Source organism: Anomaloglossus baeobatrachus, chromosome 7, assembly GCF_048569485.1.
Source record: "Anomaloglossus baeobatrachus isolate aAnoBae1 chromosome 7, aAnoBae1.hap1, whole genome shotgun sequence".
Classification (NCBI taxonomy): domain Eukaryota; kingdom Metazoa; phylum Chordata; class Amphibia; order Anura; family Aromobatidae; genus Anomaloglossus; species Anomaloglossus baeobatrachus.
The window spans coordinates 96,971,557-96,989,072 of record NC_134359.1 but is presented as its reverse complement, the minus strand read 5'-3'; the positions used below and the strand labels follow the sequence as shown (position 1 = coordinate 96,989,072).

General features: G+C 43.1%; 1 protein-coding gene across 1 annotated transcript; it reads left to right on the top strand.

Annotated features, from left to right (window-relative positions):
* Positions 1–4,143: 4,143 nt before the first annotated feature.
* On the top strand, positions 4,144–16,433 carry PRLH (prolactin releasing hormone). Its single transcript, XM_075318942.1, has 4 exons — positions 4,144–4,219; positions 6,529–6,684; positions 10,365–10,406; positions 13,386–16,433. The coding sequence occupies exons 2-4, from the start codon at positions 6,537–6,539 to the stop codon at positions 13,550–13,552; spliced, it is 357 nt and encodes a 118-aa protein (XP_075175057.1). The 5' UTR covers positions 4,144–4,219; positions 6,529–6,536; the 3' UTR covers positions 13,553–16,433.
* Positions 16,434–17,516: the final 1,083 nt, after the last annotated feature.

The window sequence follows — 17,516 nt, the reverse complement described above, 5'->3', positions numbered from 1 at the left end:
AGACTGAGGTTCTCCAAAATGCATAGCAAAAAAAGATATTGATATAATCAACATTTTGTCATTCTGGCAACAGCGCGGCATACACCCCGATTCTCTTCTACAGTATTCATTTCAACACACGTGGGGCTGCTGCAGCCACCACTTCTCAGTTTTTCTTAAGGGTTCTGACTATCACAACCCCAATAGGTGAGTTCTTATTGATTAATTCACTTTATTTACTTAGTAAGGCCTATTTCACACGTCCGTGAAAACAACGCACGTTTTGCACGGATGTGGCAAAGGTGCGTATTGCCCTCTGTGTGCCGTGATTTTGGCACACGTGTGTTCTCTGTGTGCTATCCGTGACAACACAAGGAGAACAGGAACTTTCTGCTCACCTGTCTTTGGTGTTGCTGTCTGTGGTTCTGATCTACAGTCTCCAGCCCTGCTGACTTCCTGCTGCTGCTGCTGCTTCCGGTCCTCTGTGCCATTCATATGAGCATAATGAGTGGGGGTCGGAAGCAAGGGATAGCAGTGGCAGAGACAGCCGCGCTGAAGAAGGTGAGTACAAAAACTCATTATTTCACAGACACGTATGTTTTCTCCGGTACGTGTCACGCGGAGCGCATATGTGCAGTTCGTGTGACACCCGTGCTGCCGGAGAAAAACGGACATGTCTGCCTGTGGAGCACACGGATACACGTATGCTCCACACGGTCCATGGCAAAACACAAACGTGTGCACAAACCAACTGATTTCAATGCGTCTATGTGTTCCTGTGTCTCCGGTACATGTGAAAACGGACGTCACACGTACCGGAGACATGGATGTGTGAAGGAGGCCTAAAGCGGGCTTTACACGCAACGACATCGCTAACGAGATGTCGTTGGGTTCACGGAATTCGTGATGCACATCCGGCCTCGTTAGCGATGTCGTTGCGTGTGAAATGCACGAACGGCCGTTAACTATCAAAAATACTCACCATATCATTGATCGTTGTCCAGTCGTTGTAATCGCGATTATCGTTGCTGTTGCAAGACGCAGATTGTTCGTCGTTCCAGCGGCAGCACACATCGCTATGTGTGACACTACAGGAATGAGGAACATCACCATACCTGCGGCCACCCGCAATGAGGAAGGAAGGAGGTGGGCGGCATGTTCGGCCCGCTCATGTCTGCCCCTACGCTTTTATAGGGCGTCCGCTTAGTGACGCTGAACAAACCGCCCCCTTAGAAAGGAGGCGGTTCATCGGCAACAGCGACGTCGCTAAGCACGTAAGTATGTGTGACGGGTGTAAGCGATGTTGTGCTCCACAGGCAGCGATTTACCCGTGACGCACAACCGACGGGGGAGGGTGCTTTCACCAGCGACATCGCTAGCAATTTCGCTGTGTGTAAAGCCCACTTAAGACCTTATCTGCTCTCTTTATCCTTAGCTTTGCATCTCTTCAGAGTCTGACAGTGGATGGGTCTGGTCAACACAGGCATCTTTCCGATACCAAATCAGGATAATCCCACTGAGCTTTCTTGTAACTATTAATGCCTTTAATCTTTACAACAGAAAAATAACAATCGTCATTTTTCAGTTGTCTCCATACCATTGGCACTCCAAAGTTTGAACTTTTTCAGTCACCATTTGTCCACTTTCGTAGGTGCTCCACACATGTTTTCCAAACCATCTGTGGAGCCCAAGACTTATCCTAATCTCCAAGTTGTACTCCAAACAGAAGCAAGGTATACGCAATGCTCAAAGTCTGTGATATTTCATACTTTTTTTCAACTATGTAACGCTCGAAATAAGGATCATCAAGCTACGATTTGCCTACTTTGGATACATCATACCAAAACAACAATCACTGGAGAAGGACATCATGGTCAGAAGAATAGAAGTAGCCTTCCACATGAGTAGTAGATTAAATCAGGATTGTTGATGTACTGTAGCCGACTTCTTTACAAATGCACAGTATAATTCTGCCTTGAAAAAGTCACTTTAATAGCATTGTAGGCCTACAAATTGAAATACAAAATTAATATATGGGATATTTCACTGCCAAAAACATTGTTAAAGAGTCAAAGACAGCTACTGCATTTGTCATTACACACAAGTTGCATTGGGGAATGCATTATTTTAATGGATGTCCATTATCTCAAAAACTAGAACCAATTCAGCAATAGCAATGGGAATTATAAATTCAGCACTCTAAATCCATTCAAAAAAACCTTGTCACCTAAAAAAAAATATATTTTTTTTTTATACATGTGCAATAGTTATTATACTACCTGTAAACATCTGAGGTTACGGATTGCATGAATCACTTAGGGTTACTTTGCACGCTGGGACATCGCTAGCACATGCGATATCTTGTGATAGCTGCCGTAGCGAACATTATCGCTACGGCAGCTTCACACGCACTTCCGTGCCCTGCGATGTCGCTCAGGCCGGCGACCAGCCTCCTTCCTAAGGGGGTGGGTCATGCGGCGTCACAGCAACATCACACGGCAGGCGGCCAATAGAAGCGGAGGGGCGGAGATGAGCGGGACGTAAACATCCCGCCCACCTCCTTCCTTCCACATAGCCAGTGGAAGCAGGTAAGGAGATGTTCCTCGCTCCTGCGGCTTCACACACAGCGATGTGTGCTGCCGCAGGAACGAGGAACAACATCGTATCTCCTATTGGTGCGACATTATGAAAATGTCCGACGCTACATAGATCACCGATTTACGACACTTTTGCGATCGTTTATCGGCGCATCTAGGCTTTACACGTGGCAACGTCGTTACCGACGCCGGATGTGCGTCACTTTCGATTTGACCCAGACGATATCACATTAGCAATGATGCAACGTGCAAAGTACCCCTTAGGCAGGTTAACGATGCAACAATTTTTAGCCCTTATGCTCCTCCAAACGACGGATATCAACAAATGTCCTTAGAATAGTTTCTGAAATCCAGAGGCCGGATATGAACAATAGTCATTATGATAGTTCCTCAAATCGAGACGATGGCTATAACGACTTTAGCACGTGTATCGAGCGCCAATCTCTATAGCCCATTCATGGGCACCAGTATTTGACCACAGCAACAGATCTTCCCCCTCCATATCACAGCACCAACTTCCTGACCAAACATGTGTCTCCTGGCTTTTCTACCTCTTTTGGGGTCAGCCCCCTGGATGAGGAGAGGTGATTATATCCTACCCCCTTAAACATTTGTTTCATGTAACTCAGAGTATGATGGAGGGCAGGCTCAGGTCAGTCTGCAGGATTTTGCATCAGGGAGACCCTCTGCAGAATAGAATAAAAGACGCACAACCCTCCCACCAGATGAAGAAAATGAATCCTACTGCAGGCCTCATTACATTAGAGTTCCCATGGAGGCCAACTAAAATGCACACAATTACAACCCCTTCCCCCTTCAAATTGTGTACCTTAAACTGATGAACAAGCAATCTCTTATAAAATACAACAATAGCGCTCCATGCTGTAAAAAGTCTGAAACCCTTGGAGCTGTGGATTTCGCTGTACCACATTGGTCCAATAGTCTTTAGTCTTTAGCCACCTCCTCATACTACCTATAGGTAATAAATGCTTTTCCAAGAGGATTTCACAAATTTGACCTATTTATATTCCTTACTCAACTCATGTTGATTCATCAAGGAGTAATTGAGACCAATAGAGACCTGCGCAATTTCAAGTTATTGTTTTCTACGTAGATTTTGTACTTGTATACCAAGAGATTTCTTAAGTGTCCTTTTTAGGTTTACGTTCTTTTTTGAAGCCTTTCTAAAAAAAAAATATATATATATATATATATATATATATATATATATATACTTCCAAAAGGAAACATCAATGTATAAACATTCAAGTACATTTTAAGAGGCAATGTTATTGGAAGGAAATGCAGGAATACAATATATGCAAGTAGGTGGTGTAACGAACATTGTAAATGCTCATTAATACCATGAGATGAGAAAAGACCTGGCCTTTCCCTTTTTTATTAAGTAAATGGAACTTGAAAAGATAAGAGTCATATGTGAGTCATTAAAAGCCACTGTTCAGTTGGTTAAAAAGGAATTAACATAATGGATTTCAGGCACTAGGTAGGTGAGGGGAGGATGCGAGCTGATAGAGGGGCAAGGGGCTGCTATTGACGTCAAGCCAGACACAGCTATAACTAGAATTGGAGGGGAGCAGGTAGAGGAGAACAGCTGGGGAGAGAGTCCCCTGCCACAAAAAACTGTGAGTATGATGGATATCCACTTGTCTCATTGGTGGACATGCAGTCATTTTTACCTTTAGAAACATTTTACCAATATGAACTACTGGAATGATTTAATAGCATTTTTTTTAAACTTGAATCCAGTTTAATTATTAACATTTCTTTTTGTGCATTTAACCACTGAGTCAGTTCTTTCCAATGTGTGATGGGTTGGAAATTTGCCAGCCGGACTGGGTATGTGATGAGCAAGAGATCATAGAGTGGATTCTAATAGGCGATACCCAATATGCTTGGTACTGAAATAGCTAAACATCATGCTCCTTGTGAAGCCATCATTGTATAGAAGTTATGTTGTTATGCACATCATACGTTTGTAGAGCACTGAGAGTGGATTCTCACATCTGTATGGTTTATTTAGTAAGTTCTTATTTATTTTTCATTCCGATGCATGTAGTTCCATCCCAATTAGAAATGTAGCAGCTGACAAAAATGTTTATCCCATTGGGGAAGCCATAGGAAAGCCTGATATCAACAAATCATATTTATTATTCATTTATATTACTTAGAGCAGATATATTTCACAGCGTCTTAAGGCATTATCAATATCTATACAAACAGTTATAGACTGTGGAAACTTAATATACCGTACTCTCTAAATCACCTGCTCCATAGCGTAAAAATATTCCTTACTGAATTATGTGCAGCACAATCATATGATCAGTATGAAAGACTTACAAAACATTAAGGGCTCATTGAAATTTTTTTATATGCAAAAAAACTGCCTGAGTTTCATCAGTTGTTTTGATCAGTTTGGTCAGTGTCAGTTTTACCTTCAGAGATTGGTCAATTTTCTCAGTTTTTCTTGGATAAAAATAAACTGATGGATGTTCCTCAAGCTTCTGTCAAATGGTCCAAGAAAAATATCATCCATTTTTTTTCTTGAATCCATAGACTTGCATTCGCGAGTTTGATCCGACTCAGAGATCAATATTGGACAAGTCTCTGTGCTTTTGTGCAGACTATTCAGTTGAAGGGGAAAAAAAAAATCAGCTGTGTACTATCCTATAGGCTATCATTGGTACAAGTGTTATCCATGAAAAATACAGATAGCACTTGTCAGGAACAGCCCTAGCTAAATTACTTTTGTCACTAGGGGGCCTTTCTCTAGTCAGGCTGCTGCAGTGCTATAATTAACTTTGTCACCTGCCATTTGTTCCAAGATCTTGGTATTAGATTTCTATTCTGGATACTGTGACCTTTTCTTGCTGCAGATCAGAATATGTATAAATATGTATAACTGGCAGTTGAATGGCATGTATCGATATAGCATATTCCTCACAGCACTCGTACAAGAAAAATTGACATCTGAATGAGCCATAACTGGGGAGTCTTAGCTCTTCATGGAATTTATTGTATATTTTTCTGTCTTTCTATAATCTTTCAAAGAGTCATATGACTCAATTTGACATACTGGTACATTTGTAAGACTTCTATCTCACCAGCGTACCGTATTATAAGACACAGTTTTTTCCCCCAAAACTGGGGGCAAAATGGGGGTGCGTCTTATAATCCGGATATGGTGGAGCGGGGTCACAGGAGGCAGGGTCGGCGATACTGAGGGCTCAGACTAGGGGGTTTCACTGCAGTGGAGCAGCTCAGTAGGGTCACAGGACAGAGGGTTGACGATGTGGCAGGCACTGTTGATCTGACAGCGGACTCCACTGAATCGCCCTCAGTTTACACGATGGACTTCAAGAAAATGGCCACGGAGGTGGTGCATGCACAGTTTGACGCGATGAACTTCAAGAAAATGGCCGCAGAGTCCTATCTGCCCACGCGCCGCCTCCACGACCATTTTCATGAAGTCAATCTCGTTAACTGCGGGCAATTCAATGGAGCCCCAGACCGCCGCCAGAGCAATGGCGCCAGCTCCCGCGACACCCCCGAGCCCACAGTATCGCCGACCCTCCGTCCACTGACCCTCCTGAGCCGCGACTCCCCCTCCCCTGAACCGGCAGCATCGCTGACCCTGCCTCTTATGACAAGATATTATAAGATGCACTAAGATAAGATTATAAGACTGACCCTCATTTTAACCCTCATTTTAAATTATTTTTTCTTTTTTTCCCCCTCTAAATTTGGGGTGCATCTTATAATCCGGTACGTTTTATAAAATGAAAAATATGGTATATCTATAGTCTCTAGTAGACTATCTCCAATGTTGAGTGACATTCAGATCTGCTACGGGATTAATTTACGGTAACTTCATTTGTGTACTAAAATCTAGAACAAGAGTGTGTATGTGATCTCCAATTGTCTTCCCTTGTAGACTGCCTTATGCTCTGCTGCTCTTCACCAGCAGTCAGTGGGTTCAAGAAACATAGAATGAAACTGGTGTGCGCCTCTATTTCCTGCTTGTTGCTGCTGTGCTTGGCCATACCCGAGACTCACAGCCGAGTTCTTCAGCCGACCCTCGACATTCGAAGTGAGTATCCACAATAGGATGATGCAGTTGGATTTCACATGCTCTGTACTAATATTGTGATGCTTTTTTTACAAGTTCTTAAAGGGGACCAGTGTTTTCATGATTGAATCCTGTGCTCTTTCTGCTATTTACGGTCCAGTGGGTGGTTCTATCAGTAATTGACACATTTCCTTGTACAAGTGTGAATACAGAGCTAGCTGTCAGTCACTGATGGAACCACCCACTGGATCATACATCACAGAAAGAGTAGATTGAAAAGGATCCCGTCATGTCAAAAACGCTATTTAACCTGCATATATGTGGTTAATCTGCAGGTAATGGTGTTATGAGGTCGTGCAGCTTCCACATTGAAAGGCAGGCTACGGGAGGAAATTAACCTTATTCTTTCCGGCAGCCTCAGGCTTTCATTCGTAGAGGTGCGGGCGGCGTAATATCAGTTATTGCTCAGTTCACAGTGAGTGGCGGCTGTAACTGCTCCCCAGTACTGACAGCTGACTAAGGGGGCGTGATTACAGCCGACCCTCACTGTGGACTAAGCGGTGACTGAACCCATACCAACCATGCCTCTATGACTGAAAGCCAGAGGCTGCCAGGAAGAATGAAGTTAATTTCTTCCCGGAAGCCAGGCTTTCAGTTCGACATTCACACAGCTTCAGAATGCTATTAACCTGAAGAGTAATCCCATATCTGCACGTTAACAGCATTTTTTTTACATGACAGGTTCCCTTTAAAAAGAAGAAAATGCAGATTATACTGAATCGTTTCTCTCCATAAGAAAACGTGTGCATGAGATTTCTGAAGTTTCGCTGGAAATGTAACAAGCAGCTTTTAATTTGCTTTAAAAAAAAAAGGCAGCAAAAAGATGCTGCAAAAACGCAACATGTGAACATAGCCAGAAACATGCAGTTTTTAGGGTGTTTTATTTTGGCTTTATGTGATATTCTAGAATCTAGAAATTAGAACGTATTGACACATTATGCTACCTTAAAGTAAATTTGGTATTGGAAGTTTATTAAGCACAAATGTAATTATAGACCCAACCAGTTACTGCTCATTCTATTGCATTCTATACTTAGGAAGCCCCTTGCTAGAAATGAAGTCTCAGTAATGACCAGGTACCACCAGAGGAGAATTTAAAACATCTACAAAGTGCAGCAATTACTGCAAGGAAAGAATGTGATCAAACAAACCATTATATACATACGTATAAATGTAGGGGCAGAAATAGTACTTATTATTTCATTATTTTTTTTAATTTATTTGCAGTATTTCATTATTTTACAATAATCCACGTGCTTGCAACCACACATGTTGAACAGTCCTCAGTTCTGAGCTTTGAAACAAATTCATAACATTATTATATGGAGCTTGCTTAAACAATTAAAGGGAATCATATACAAACCAAAGAGTTTGTAAATAATGCAGTCATTGCCGCTTGTATGTGTTCACGTTTGCTTCATTGTCTTAGGTTGTGCTGAACAGTTTTTGCTTTTTATAAATTAAATACTAACCATGTAGACCTGTAAGGGATAACAATAATGCTTTCCATTCCTCTTTTGCACCAAAGGATAACTTAATTGCAATTTGCAAATGATGGCCCTCAGTGCACCCTTGGTGTGGCTAAATGCCCCGATGCACTGTTCTACCCATTTATTTACTGCCACTGTCTTCTTCTATGTTGATTGAGAGCATTGGTTTTCCCACAGCCAGCATTGCCTGATAATAAACCTCTAGTACATACGCACTTTGTATCTGCAGGATCGAGTGAACGCATCACTCTCTCCTCTCTGTTGACCTCACTTGCAAAACATAGGGACAGTTTTCGAATGCTAGAGTTTTCGCATCAGATGGTGCTGTTTCTCAGCAAGCCAGTGCTGTCTATTATTATGCAAGGAGAAGTCAAGATGTTAAGTGGATAGAATGGTGCACCGAGACGTGTAGGCTCGCCAAGGGAACTCTCAGCACTTTCACCGAGGCATTTAGTCACACCAAAGGTGCACTCAGCACTTTCATTTGCATGTTGCACAGACAGTAAAACTAAAGAACAATGTTCATTCTTGCTTTTGCTCCATCCTCAACAAGACTGTGATCAGTTTGAAATGTAAATTTGGGCTGACAGATTCCCTTTAAGGAACTATTTTGTAGACAGAGCATAAGGAGCACAGCTGTGTAGCACACGTGACTGGTAAACCCCCAGAAGACGTAATAACACAAAGGCAACACTGAGGTCATGATACAATAGAGGTTGCTGCTGCTAGGGAGAGGGGTGAGGGGGCACTTTCTGAACTCACCTCAAGCTGACTCCTGAGCTTCTTATTGTACCTATACAGGTTCTTGCAACCTGTCGCTGAGCAGGATACTTTATGCCTTCAGCTAGCCCTACACTCACCCTGGCTAGTGAGCAAGCCGACAAGATCACTAGTCTTGCCACACAATACACAATCACGAGGGTAGGAAAACAGACAGGGGAAGTAGACATGCAAACAAAAAACACTCCAGGTGTCTTCAGTGCAGCAAACACCACTGTTGTACGCAAGACAAACTTCTTCCAGAGCTCGCTTCATCCAAAGTGGACCACATAGAAATGAAGAATTCAGTTTCTATCACATGCATCATGTGATCAGATCACATGACTTAAATAGTGAAGGGGGTGTGAACCCAAAGAGGAGCACCTGAGATTCGAAGCTACAGCCAGAAGCCAGGCAAGAAAGGGTGCTTAACCCTTACAGCACCAGAAGTAAGGAGATGTTATGAAATACAAATAGTGAACCTGCCAGCTACAAGGCATTGTGACCTTCTGACATCAGATTCACCCAGGGTCTCCCCTGAGCAAGATAAACTCATGACAAGATGTAAGTAATAGCAAGATTTTCTACGGCTTATGTTTTTTAAAAAGAAAAAAAAAATATTCCCAATATTGAAATGGGTTACCCTAGTTCAGTGTCGGACTGAAGTGACAAGGCCACACTAGTAACACTGACTCTTGGGGCCCACTGTTCAGCTGCATTCAAACATTACATTACCCTCAATTTACTTCTAGTTCTATATAGTAATAAACTAGGTAGTTTGTAAAATGAATGAGGAGATGCTGCGTTTGTCTATAAATAAGAAATCAAATGTATTGGGTTAACTACTGCTCGTTTTTTGGGGGTAAGTAGCTTACTCCTGCGCAGAGGCCCACCGGGGAATTCACCCGTTTCGGGCGGCACGGTGGCTCAGTGGCTAGCACTGCAGTCTTGCAGCGCTGGGGTCCTGGGTTCAAATCCCACCAAGGACACCATCTGCAAGGAGTTTGTATGTTCTCCCCGTGTTTGCGTGGGTTTCCTCCGGGTACTCCGGTTTCCTCCCACATTCCAAAGACATACAGATAGGGACTCTAGATTGTGAGCCCCAATGGGGACAGTGTTGCCAATGTATGTAAAGTGCTATGGAATTAATAGCGCTATATAAATGAATAAAATTATTATTATTATTATTATTAAGTCCAAGCCTGCTCAAATTTTATAATTTATGTAACAAATACTGTTGAGAAATTCCAGTTATTAGAATCATGACTGTTTCCATGTTGTTCTTATTTACTCCTGGTCATGCTACTTATTTGTAAAGTGACACACTGGTAATTTTAAGAAGTTTCACTCTGATTAAACTACTATTTCTAACAAGATTTCCAACTTCCCTAGGTCTATTCCCTAAAATGTCAACAGCTGCACACAGGAGAAGTGGTATGTCTGCTCATATATGCTATATATACAATATATGTGTGTTTGTGACACCTGTTAATGTATATGTGTAAAATGTCCTTTTTAACATGTTCACAATTAACTGCTCTATGTTTCTAAAAATGTTGCAAGAATTGCAGATAAATATGATCCCTGGATGTCGACAGAGTATTATTATGTTATTGTTATGAATTGAAAACATATTAAATCTAATAAACATGAAATTAAATCATATAAAAAATTATACAAGTTTGGTATGGCAGTAATTACAGTAACCTGGACAATCATGTTGCCAGGTCATTTTTACAAAATGAGGGCAGTAAAAACAAAACTCAAAAACCAATGCTGCAACTGCATGTTTTACACAATTTCATCCCACTTGTAAGCTTTTTCCTGCCTGGGTTTTTTTTTTTTTAAGTACAGTTAGGTCCAGAAATATTTGGACAGTGACACAAGTTTTGTTATTTTAGCTGTTTACAAAAACATGTTCAGAAATACAATTATATATATAATATGGGCTGAAAGTGCACACTCCCAGCTGCAATATGAGAGTTTTCACATCCAAATCGGAGAAAGGGTTTAGGAATCATAGCTCTGTAATGCATAGCCTCCTCTTTTTCAAGGGACCAAAAGTAATTGGACAAGGGACTCTAAGGGCTGCAATTAACTCTGAAGGCGTCTCCCTCGTTAACCTGTAATCAATGAAGTAGTTAAAAGGTCTGGGGTTGATTACAGGTGTGTGGTTTTGCATTTGGAAGCTGTTGCTGTGACCAGACAACATGTGGTCTAAGGAACTCTCAATTGAGGTGAAGCAGAACATCCTGAGGCTGAAAAAAAAGAAAAAATCCATCAGAGAGATAGCAGACATGCTTGGAGTAGCAAAATCAACAGTCGGGTACATTCTGAGAAAAAAGGAATTGACTGGTGAGCTTGGGAACTCAAAAAGGCCTGGGCGTCCACGGATGACAACAGTGGTGGATGATCGCCGCATACTTTCTTTGGTGAAGAAGAACCCGTTCACAACATCAACTGAAGTCCAGAACACTCTCAGTGAAGTAGGTGTATCTGTCTCTAAGTCAACAGTAAAGAGAAGACTCCATGAAAGTAAATACAAAGGGTTCACATCTAGATACAAACCATTCATCAATTCCAAAAATAGACAGGCCAGAGTTAAATTTGCTGAAAAACACCTCATGAAGCCAGCTCAGTTCTGGAAAAGTATTCTATGGACAGATGAGACAAAGATCAACCTGTACCAGAATGATGGGAAGAAAAAAGTTTGGAGAAGAAAGGGAACGGCACATGATCCAAGGCACACCACATCCTCTGTAAAACATGGTGGAGGCAACGTGATGGCATGGGCATGCATGGCTTTCAATGGAACTGGGTCACTTGTGTTTATTGATGACATAACAGCAGACAAGAGTAGCCGGATGAATTCTGAAGTGTACCGGGATATACTTTCATCCCAGATTCAGCCAAATGCCGCAAAGTTGATCGGACGGCGCTTCATAGTACAGATGGACAATGACCCCAAGCATACAGCCAAAGCTACCCAGGAGTTCATGAGTGCAAAAAAGTGGAACATTCTGCAATGGCCAAGTCAATCACCAGATCTTAACCCAATTGAGCATGCATTTCACTTGCTCAAATCCAGACTTAAGACGGAAAGACCCACAAACAAGCAAGACCTGAAGGCTGCGGCTGTAAAGGCCTGGCAAACCATTAAGAAGGAGGAAACCCAGCGTTTGGTGATGTCCATGGGTTCCAGACTTAAGGCAGTGATTGCCTCCAAAGGATTCGCAACAAAATATTGAAAATAAAAATTTTTTTTTTGGATTTGGTTTATTTGTCCAATTACTTTTGACCTCCTAAAATGTGGAGTGTTTGTAAAGAAATGTGTACAATTCCTACAATTTCTATCAGATATTTTTGTTCAAAGCTTCAAATTAAACGTTACAATCTGCACTTGAATTCTGTTGTAGAGGTTTCATTTCAAATCCAATGTGGTGGCATGCCGAGCCCAACTCGCGAAAATTGTGTCACTGTCCAAATATTTCTGGACCTAACTGTATATTATGTGGTAGACTACATGGTAAATGGGAGCTGAACGGCACTGGGTTATTAAGCCGGCGTCACACGCGCCAATATGTCGTGCGATCGCACTCGCCCCCAATGTTTGTACGTCACGGGTAATTTGTTGCCCGTGGCGCACAAAGTCGTTAACCCCCGTCATACGTACTTACCTCCCAAACGACCTCGCTGTGGGTGGCGAACATCCTCTTCCTGAAGGGGGAGGGACGTTCGGCGTCACAGCGACGTCACACAGCAGCCGCTCAATAGAAGCGGAGGGGCGGAGATGAGCGGGACGTAACATCCCGCCCACCTCCTTCCTTCTGCATTGCCGGCGGCCGCAGGTAAGCTGTAGTTCGTCGTTCCCGAGGTGTCACACAGACCGATGTGTGCTGCCTCGGGAACGACGAACAACCGGCGCACAGAAGGAGAAACGATTTTATGAAAATGAGCGACGTGTCAACGAGCAACGATAAGGAGAGTATTTTTGTTCGTTAACAGTCGCTCGTAGCTGTCACATGCTACGATATGTCAAACGATGCCGGATGTGCGTCACGGAATCCGTGAGCCCGACGACATATCGCCCGATATATTGTAGCGTGTGACGCCGGCTTTAGTAAACATGTTCTCAGTACAGATGCTGGCTGTGAACATCAACCACAAATCCTGCTTTTTGCCATTACCTAAAAACCTGTAATTCCCTTCATTTAATAATAATAATTTTTATTTATATAGTGCCGAGTCTTCAGCACTTCTTTTCCTTTCTTTTTACATTTCCCATTATTACTCTTAATACTATTTACATATGATCAGGGCGGCACAGACAGAACCTCATCTATTATACAACATAAAACCTACTGGATACCTTGTTTGAAACATAAAATATTCTTCCTAATGTATTTTCTGCAGATCCTGATATTGACCCATCATGGTACACTGGCCGTGGAATACGTCCTGTAGGCCGGTTTGGCAGGAGAGGAACTACCTGGGAAGACACTCAGAAGTCCATGTACAGATCACTGGGACAGACATGTGTCCCGATAGAAGACAGCACTGAGCTGAATGATGACATCTAAAACTGCATGTGTGATGCCGTCAAATCATCTTTCGCCTATGTACTGTTTATTTATATTTTGGAAATCAACCAATTTGTTAATTATTCAATCACCAGTAAGAAGTTTCTATCAGAGGCATCTACATAACAAATTGGAAGCATATATCCATATTCTGGGTATGTTTAGCTTTCTCTTCCCACATCATGTATACAACATGTACTTAGCTTTTTAATTAATTGGGTTGTCCGCTACTCAACCACTAGGTTTGCCCCCGTTAAAATAAAAACACTTTTACTCACCTCCAGTGCCGATGGTGTTCCAGCGGTGTCAGCACTTTCTCTCTCTTGGAGCTCACATGAAGTTTTATGTCACACGATACCTGGTCCCAATAAGCACTAGCCTCTCTGTCCACCTTCAGATGAATAGAACATCAGGAGGAAGTCAACGCCGTGGATGCCGCTAACTCACTATTGATGTCTGATATGTCTGCATGTAGGGACAGTGATTGGGCGCAAGGATCGCGTATTGTAACTGCAGGGTTGGTTAGGGGATCAGCCGAGGCCTGAGGTTGTAGTCGTGTCCCCGGATGACGCCCTACATGAAATAGGGTTTGGGTATGTGATGGAGATGGTGAGGTGCATACTCTTAGGAGCCCTTTGTACACTACGACATCGCAGGTGCGATGTCGGTGGGGTCAAATCGAAAGTGACGCACTTCCGGCGTCGCTCTCGCCATCGTAGTGTGTAAAGCATTTTTTATACGATTAACGAGCACAAAAGCGTCGTAATCGTATCATCGGTGTAGCGTCGGTTATTTCCATGATTTGGGAAAGACCGATGTTACGATGTTGTTCCTCGTTCCTGCGGCAGCACACATCGATGTGTGTGAAGCCGCAGGAGCAAGGAACATTTCCTACCTGCGTCCCGGCCGGCTATGCGGAAGGAAGGAGGTGGGCAGGATGTTTACGTTCCGCTCATCTCCGCCCCTCCGCTTCTATTGGCCGCCTGCGTGTGACGTCGCTATGACGCCACATGACCCGCCCCCTTAGGAAGGAGGCGGTTCGCTGGCCAGAGCGACGTCGCAGGGCAGGTGAGTGCATGTAAAGCTGCCGTAGCGATAATGTTCGCTACGGCAGCTATCACCATGATATCACAGCTGCGACAGGGGCGGGGACTATCGCGCTCGGCATCGCAGCATCGGCTTGCAATGTCGTAGTGTGCAAAGGGCCCCTTAGGGACTGCTGATCTATTACCCTTGCTGTAGGTTTTCGTCCCAAGAAATCAGGGTCAGACGCCAGGCTTCCATCCAACAATTCAGCTTTACTGCATATAACTTTTTCGTATAAACCTTCTCCATAGGAGATGCACCACTCCATTACTGGACAGGTTACACATTTCCATACAACTCCTCCTAACACGGCTGTTACCACGTCCCACCAGCTTCCTGGAGCACCGGCACTTCCCGCTACGGGTTTGGGCATTTTGGCTGTACTGAGTTCCACTTCGGGAGTCCCAAGAATCTGTAGTCACAGTGGCTGTCCCTGGCTTGTCACGCCTGCCTACTTGGCCACAGGGGTGCTCTTTCCTCCTTGCAAGCAGGAACCGCTCTGTCTGTTCAGCTACCCTCTTCTACTTTCTTCAACTACTCCTGTCCATCTATTCTCACCCCACCCCCCCTTTAACCTTTTCTGAAACTGTGGACCAGGCTTATCCCAATTGCCCTTGAAGCCTCACCACTGTACCGCTCTATGTGAAGCTCCTGGCCAAACTTAGGGAGCTCGGCGCTATCTAGCAGTAGTTGGTGGGACTGCGACATAACCCACGAAAATTCACATTAATTATTCCACAACAGGTAAAATGACTTAACATTTAAATGCACAACCACAATGCAAGATCACAGGTCTTCAGGGAGGTTTGTAGGGCTCAGGTCACCACCCTACATAACAACCTCAAGTGATCCTTGAGAGAGCGAGCACGGACACCGCTGGAACAGCACCGGCACTGAAGGTGAGTATATGTGTTTTTATTTTAATGGGGGCAAACATGATGAATGAGAAGGGATTGTCCTGGTAGTGGACAACCCATTTAATAACTTAGAGGGAAACTATCATGTTGAAAATGGTATCTGATCTGCAGGTAAGATATTATAGAGCAAGAGAAGCTGATCATATTGATATTAAAGGGGGTTCATTTTAATTAATAAATCTTGTAAAGTTCCTGTGCTGAGATAATCTTTTATACAGTATGTGTCCTTGCTATGTACTGTGTAATGGCCATGTCCCATATAGGGACTTGGTCTGATCATATCACATTTCCTGGACCAGGAAAGCCAAAAAAAAAAAAAAAAAAAAAAAAAAAAGAGTATACAAATTAAATGCAATTTTACCAAATGTTGAATTTTTGCCTCATTTCATGCCAGTGTTTCCCCTGTGATAAGGATTCTCAAAAAATTTACCAATAACTTTTGATGCTAAAAAATTGCAAAAACTGGTTAAAGGGACTCTGTCAGCAGGTTTCTGCAATGTAATCTGAAGACAGCATACTGTAAGAGTTAAAACAAATAATTCAGCCTTGCCTCTCTTATCACAAAGTCTGCTTCTGTTAAACTGCAATGTTAGGGGTACTTCTCTCATAGCGAGATTGCTAGTGAGATCGCTGCTGAGTCATAGGTTTTGTGACGTACCAGTGACCTCATCAGCGATCTCGCTGTGTGTGACACTAAGCAGCGACCTGGCCCCTGCATTGAAATCGCTGAACGTTACACACTGTTCTGGTTCACTTACTTGCTCGTTGATCTCCCGCTGTGTAGCATACATCGGCATGTTTGACGGCGGGAGAGCAACGAGCACCGACTCTGTGTAAGTGGTGTACGCTGGTAACTAGGGTAAATATCGGGTAACTAAGCAAAGCGCTTTGCTTGGTTACCCGATATTTACCTTGGTTACCAGTGTACACCGCTTAGCGCTGGCTCCCTGCACACGTAACCAGGGTACACATCGGGTTACTAAGCAAAGCGCTTTGCTTGGTTATCCGATATTTACCTTGGTTACCAGCGTACACCGCTTAGCGCTGGCTCCCTGCACACGTAACCAGGGTACACATCGGGTTACTAAGCAAAGCACTTTGCTTAGTTACCCGATATTTACCCTGGCAACGTGTGCAGGGAGCCAGCGCTAAGCGGTGTACGCTGATAACCAAGGTAAATATCGGGTAACCAAGCAAAGCACTTTGCTTAGTTACCCGATATTTACCTTGGTTACCAAGCGTAGAGTCGCTGGTGGCTGGTGAGATCTGCCTGATTGACAGCTCACTAGCGACCATGTAGCGACGCACCAGCGATCCTGTCCAAGTCATTTCGTGGTCGGAATCGCTGGTACGTCGTTTAGTGAGACGGTACCCTTAGTTTACGCCTCTTATCTTTATCATTAGTGGGTCTTAGCAGCAAGTGAGCAGTAGTCTGACTCCACCCCCCTTTTGTGATTAGCAGCTTCTGTCTATGGAATTGTACAGTGAAAGCCTGGTGTGGGTGGGAACATCTCTCTCAGCCATGCTACATACAAAATCTAAAAACTTTCACTGTGTTAGAAAGGCTGCACACAGTAATCTGAAGGATATATCTTTGGATTCAGGATCCCTTTGCCTACATCATGCTGCTCTCAGATGAGGTAGCAAAAACCTGATGACAGATTCCCTTTAAAGACAAAAATAAAAAAGATTTTAGATTTTGCCTCAAATTCCTTAATCACATGCACCATTTTGAAGAATTTTGCACACAAAAAATCAGCATCTACCACATGGCAAAAAAAGAAAAGTAACTTCAATAACTTGCAAATGAAGATTCGGTGCGTTATATTTATATAAATGGTTGAACAGTTTCTTAATAGTATTGAAAGAAACAAGGCCCTGAGATCATAAATCCACTCTTCTTAAAGAAACCATGACAGTTAAACATAAAAAATACATTCTGAGAGATCCCATTGACTTGT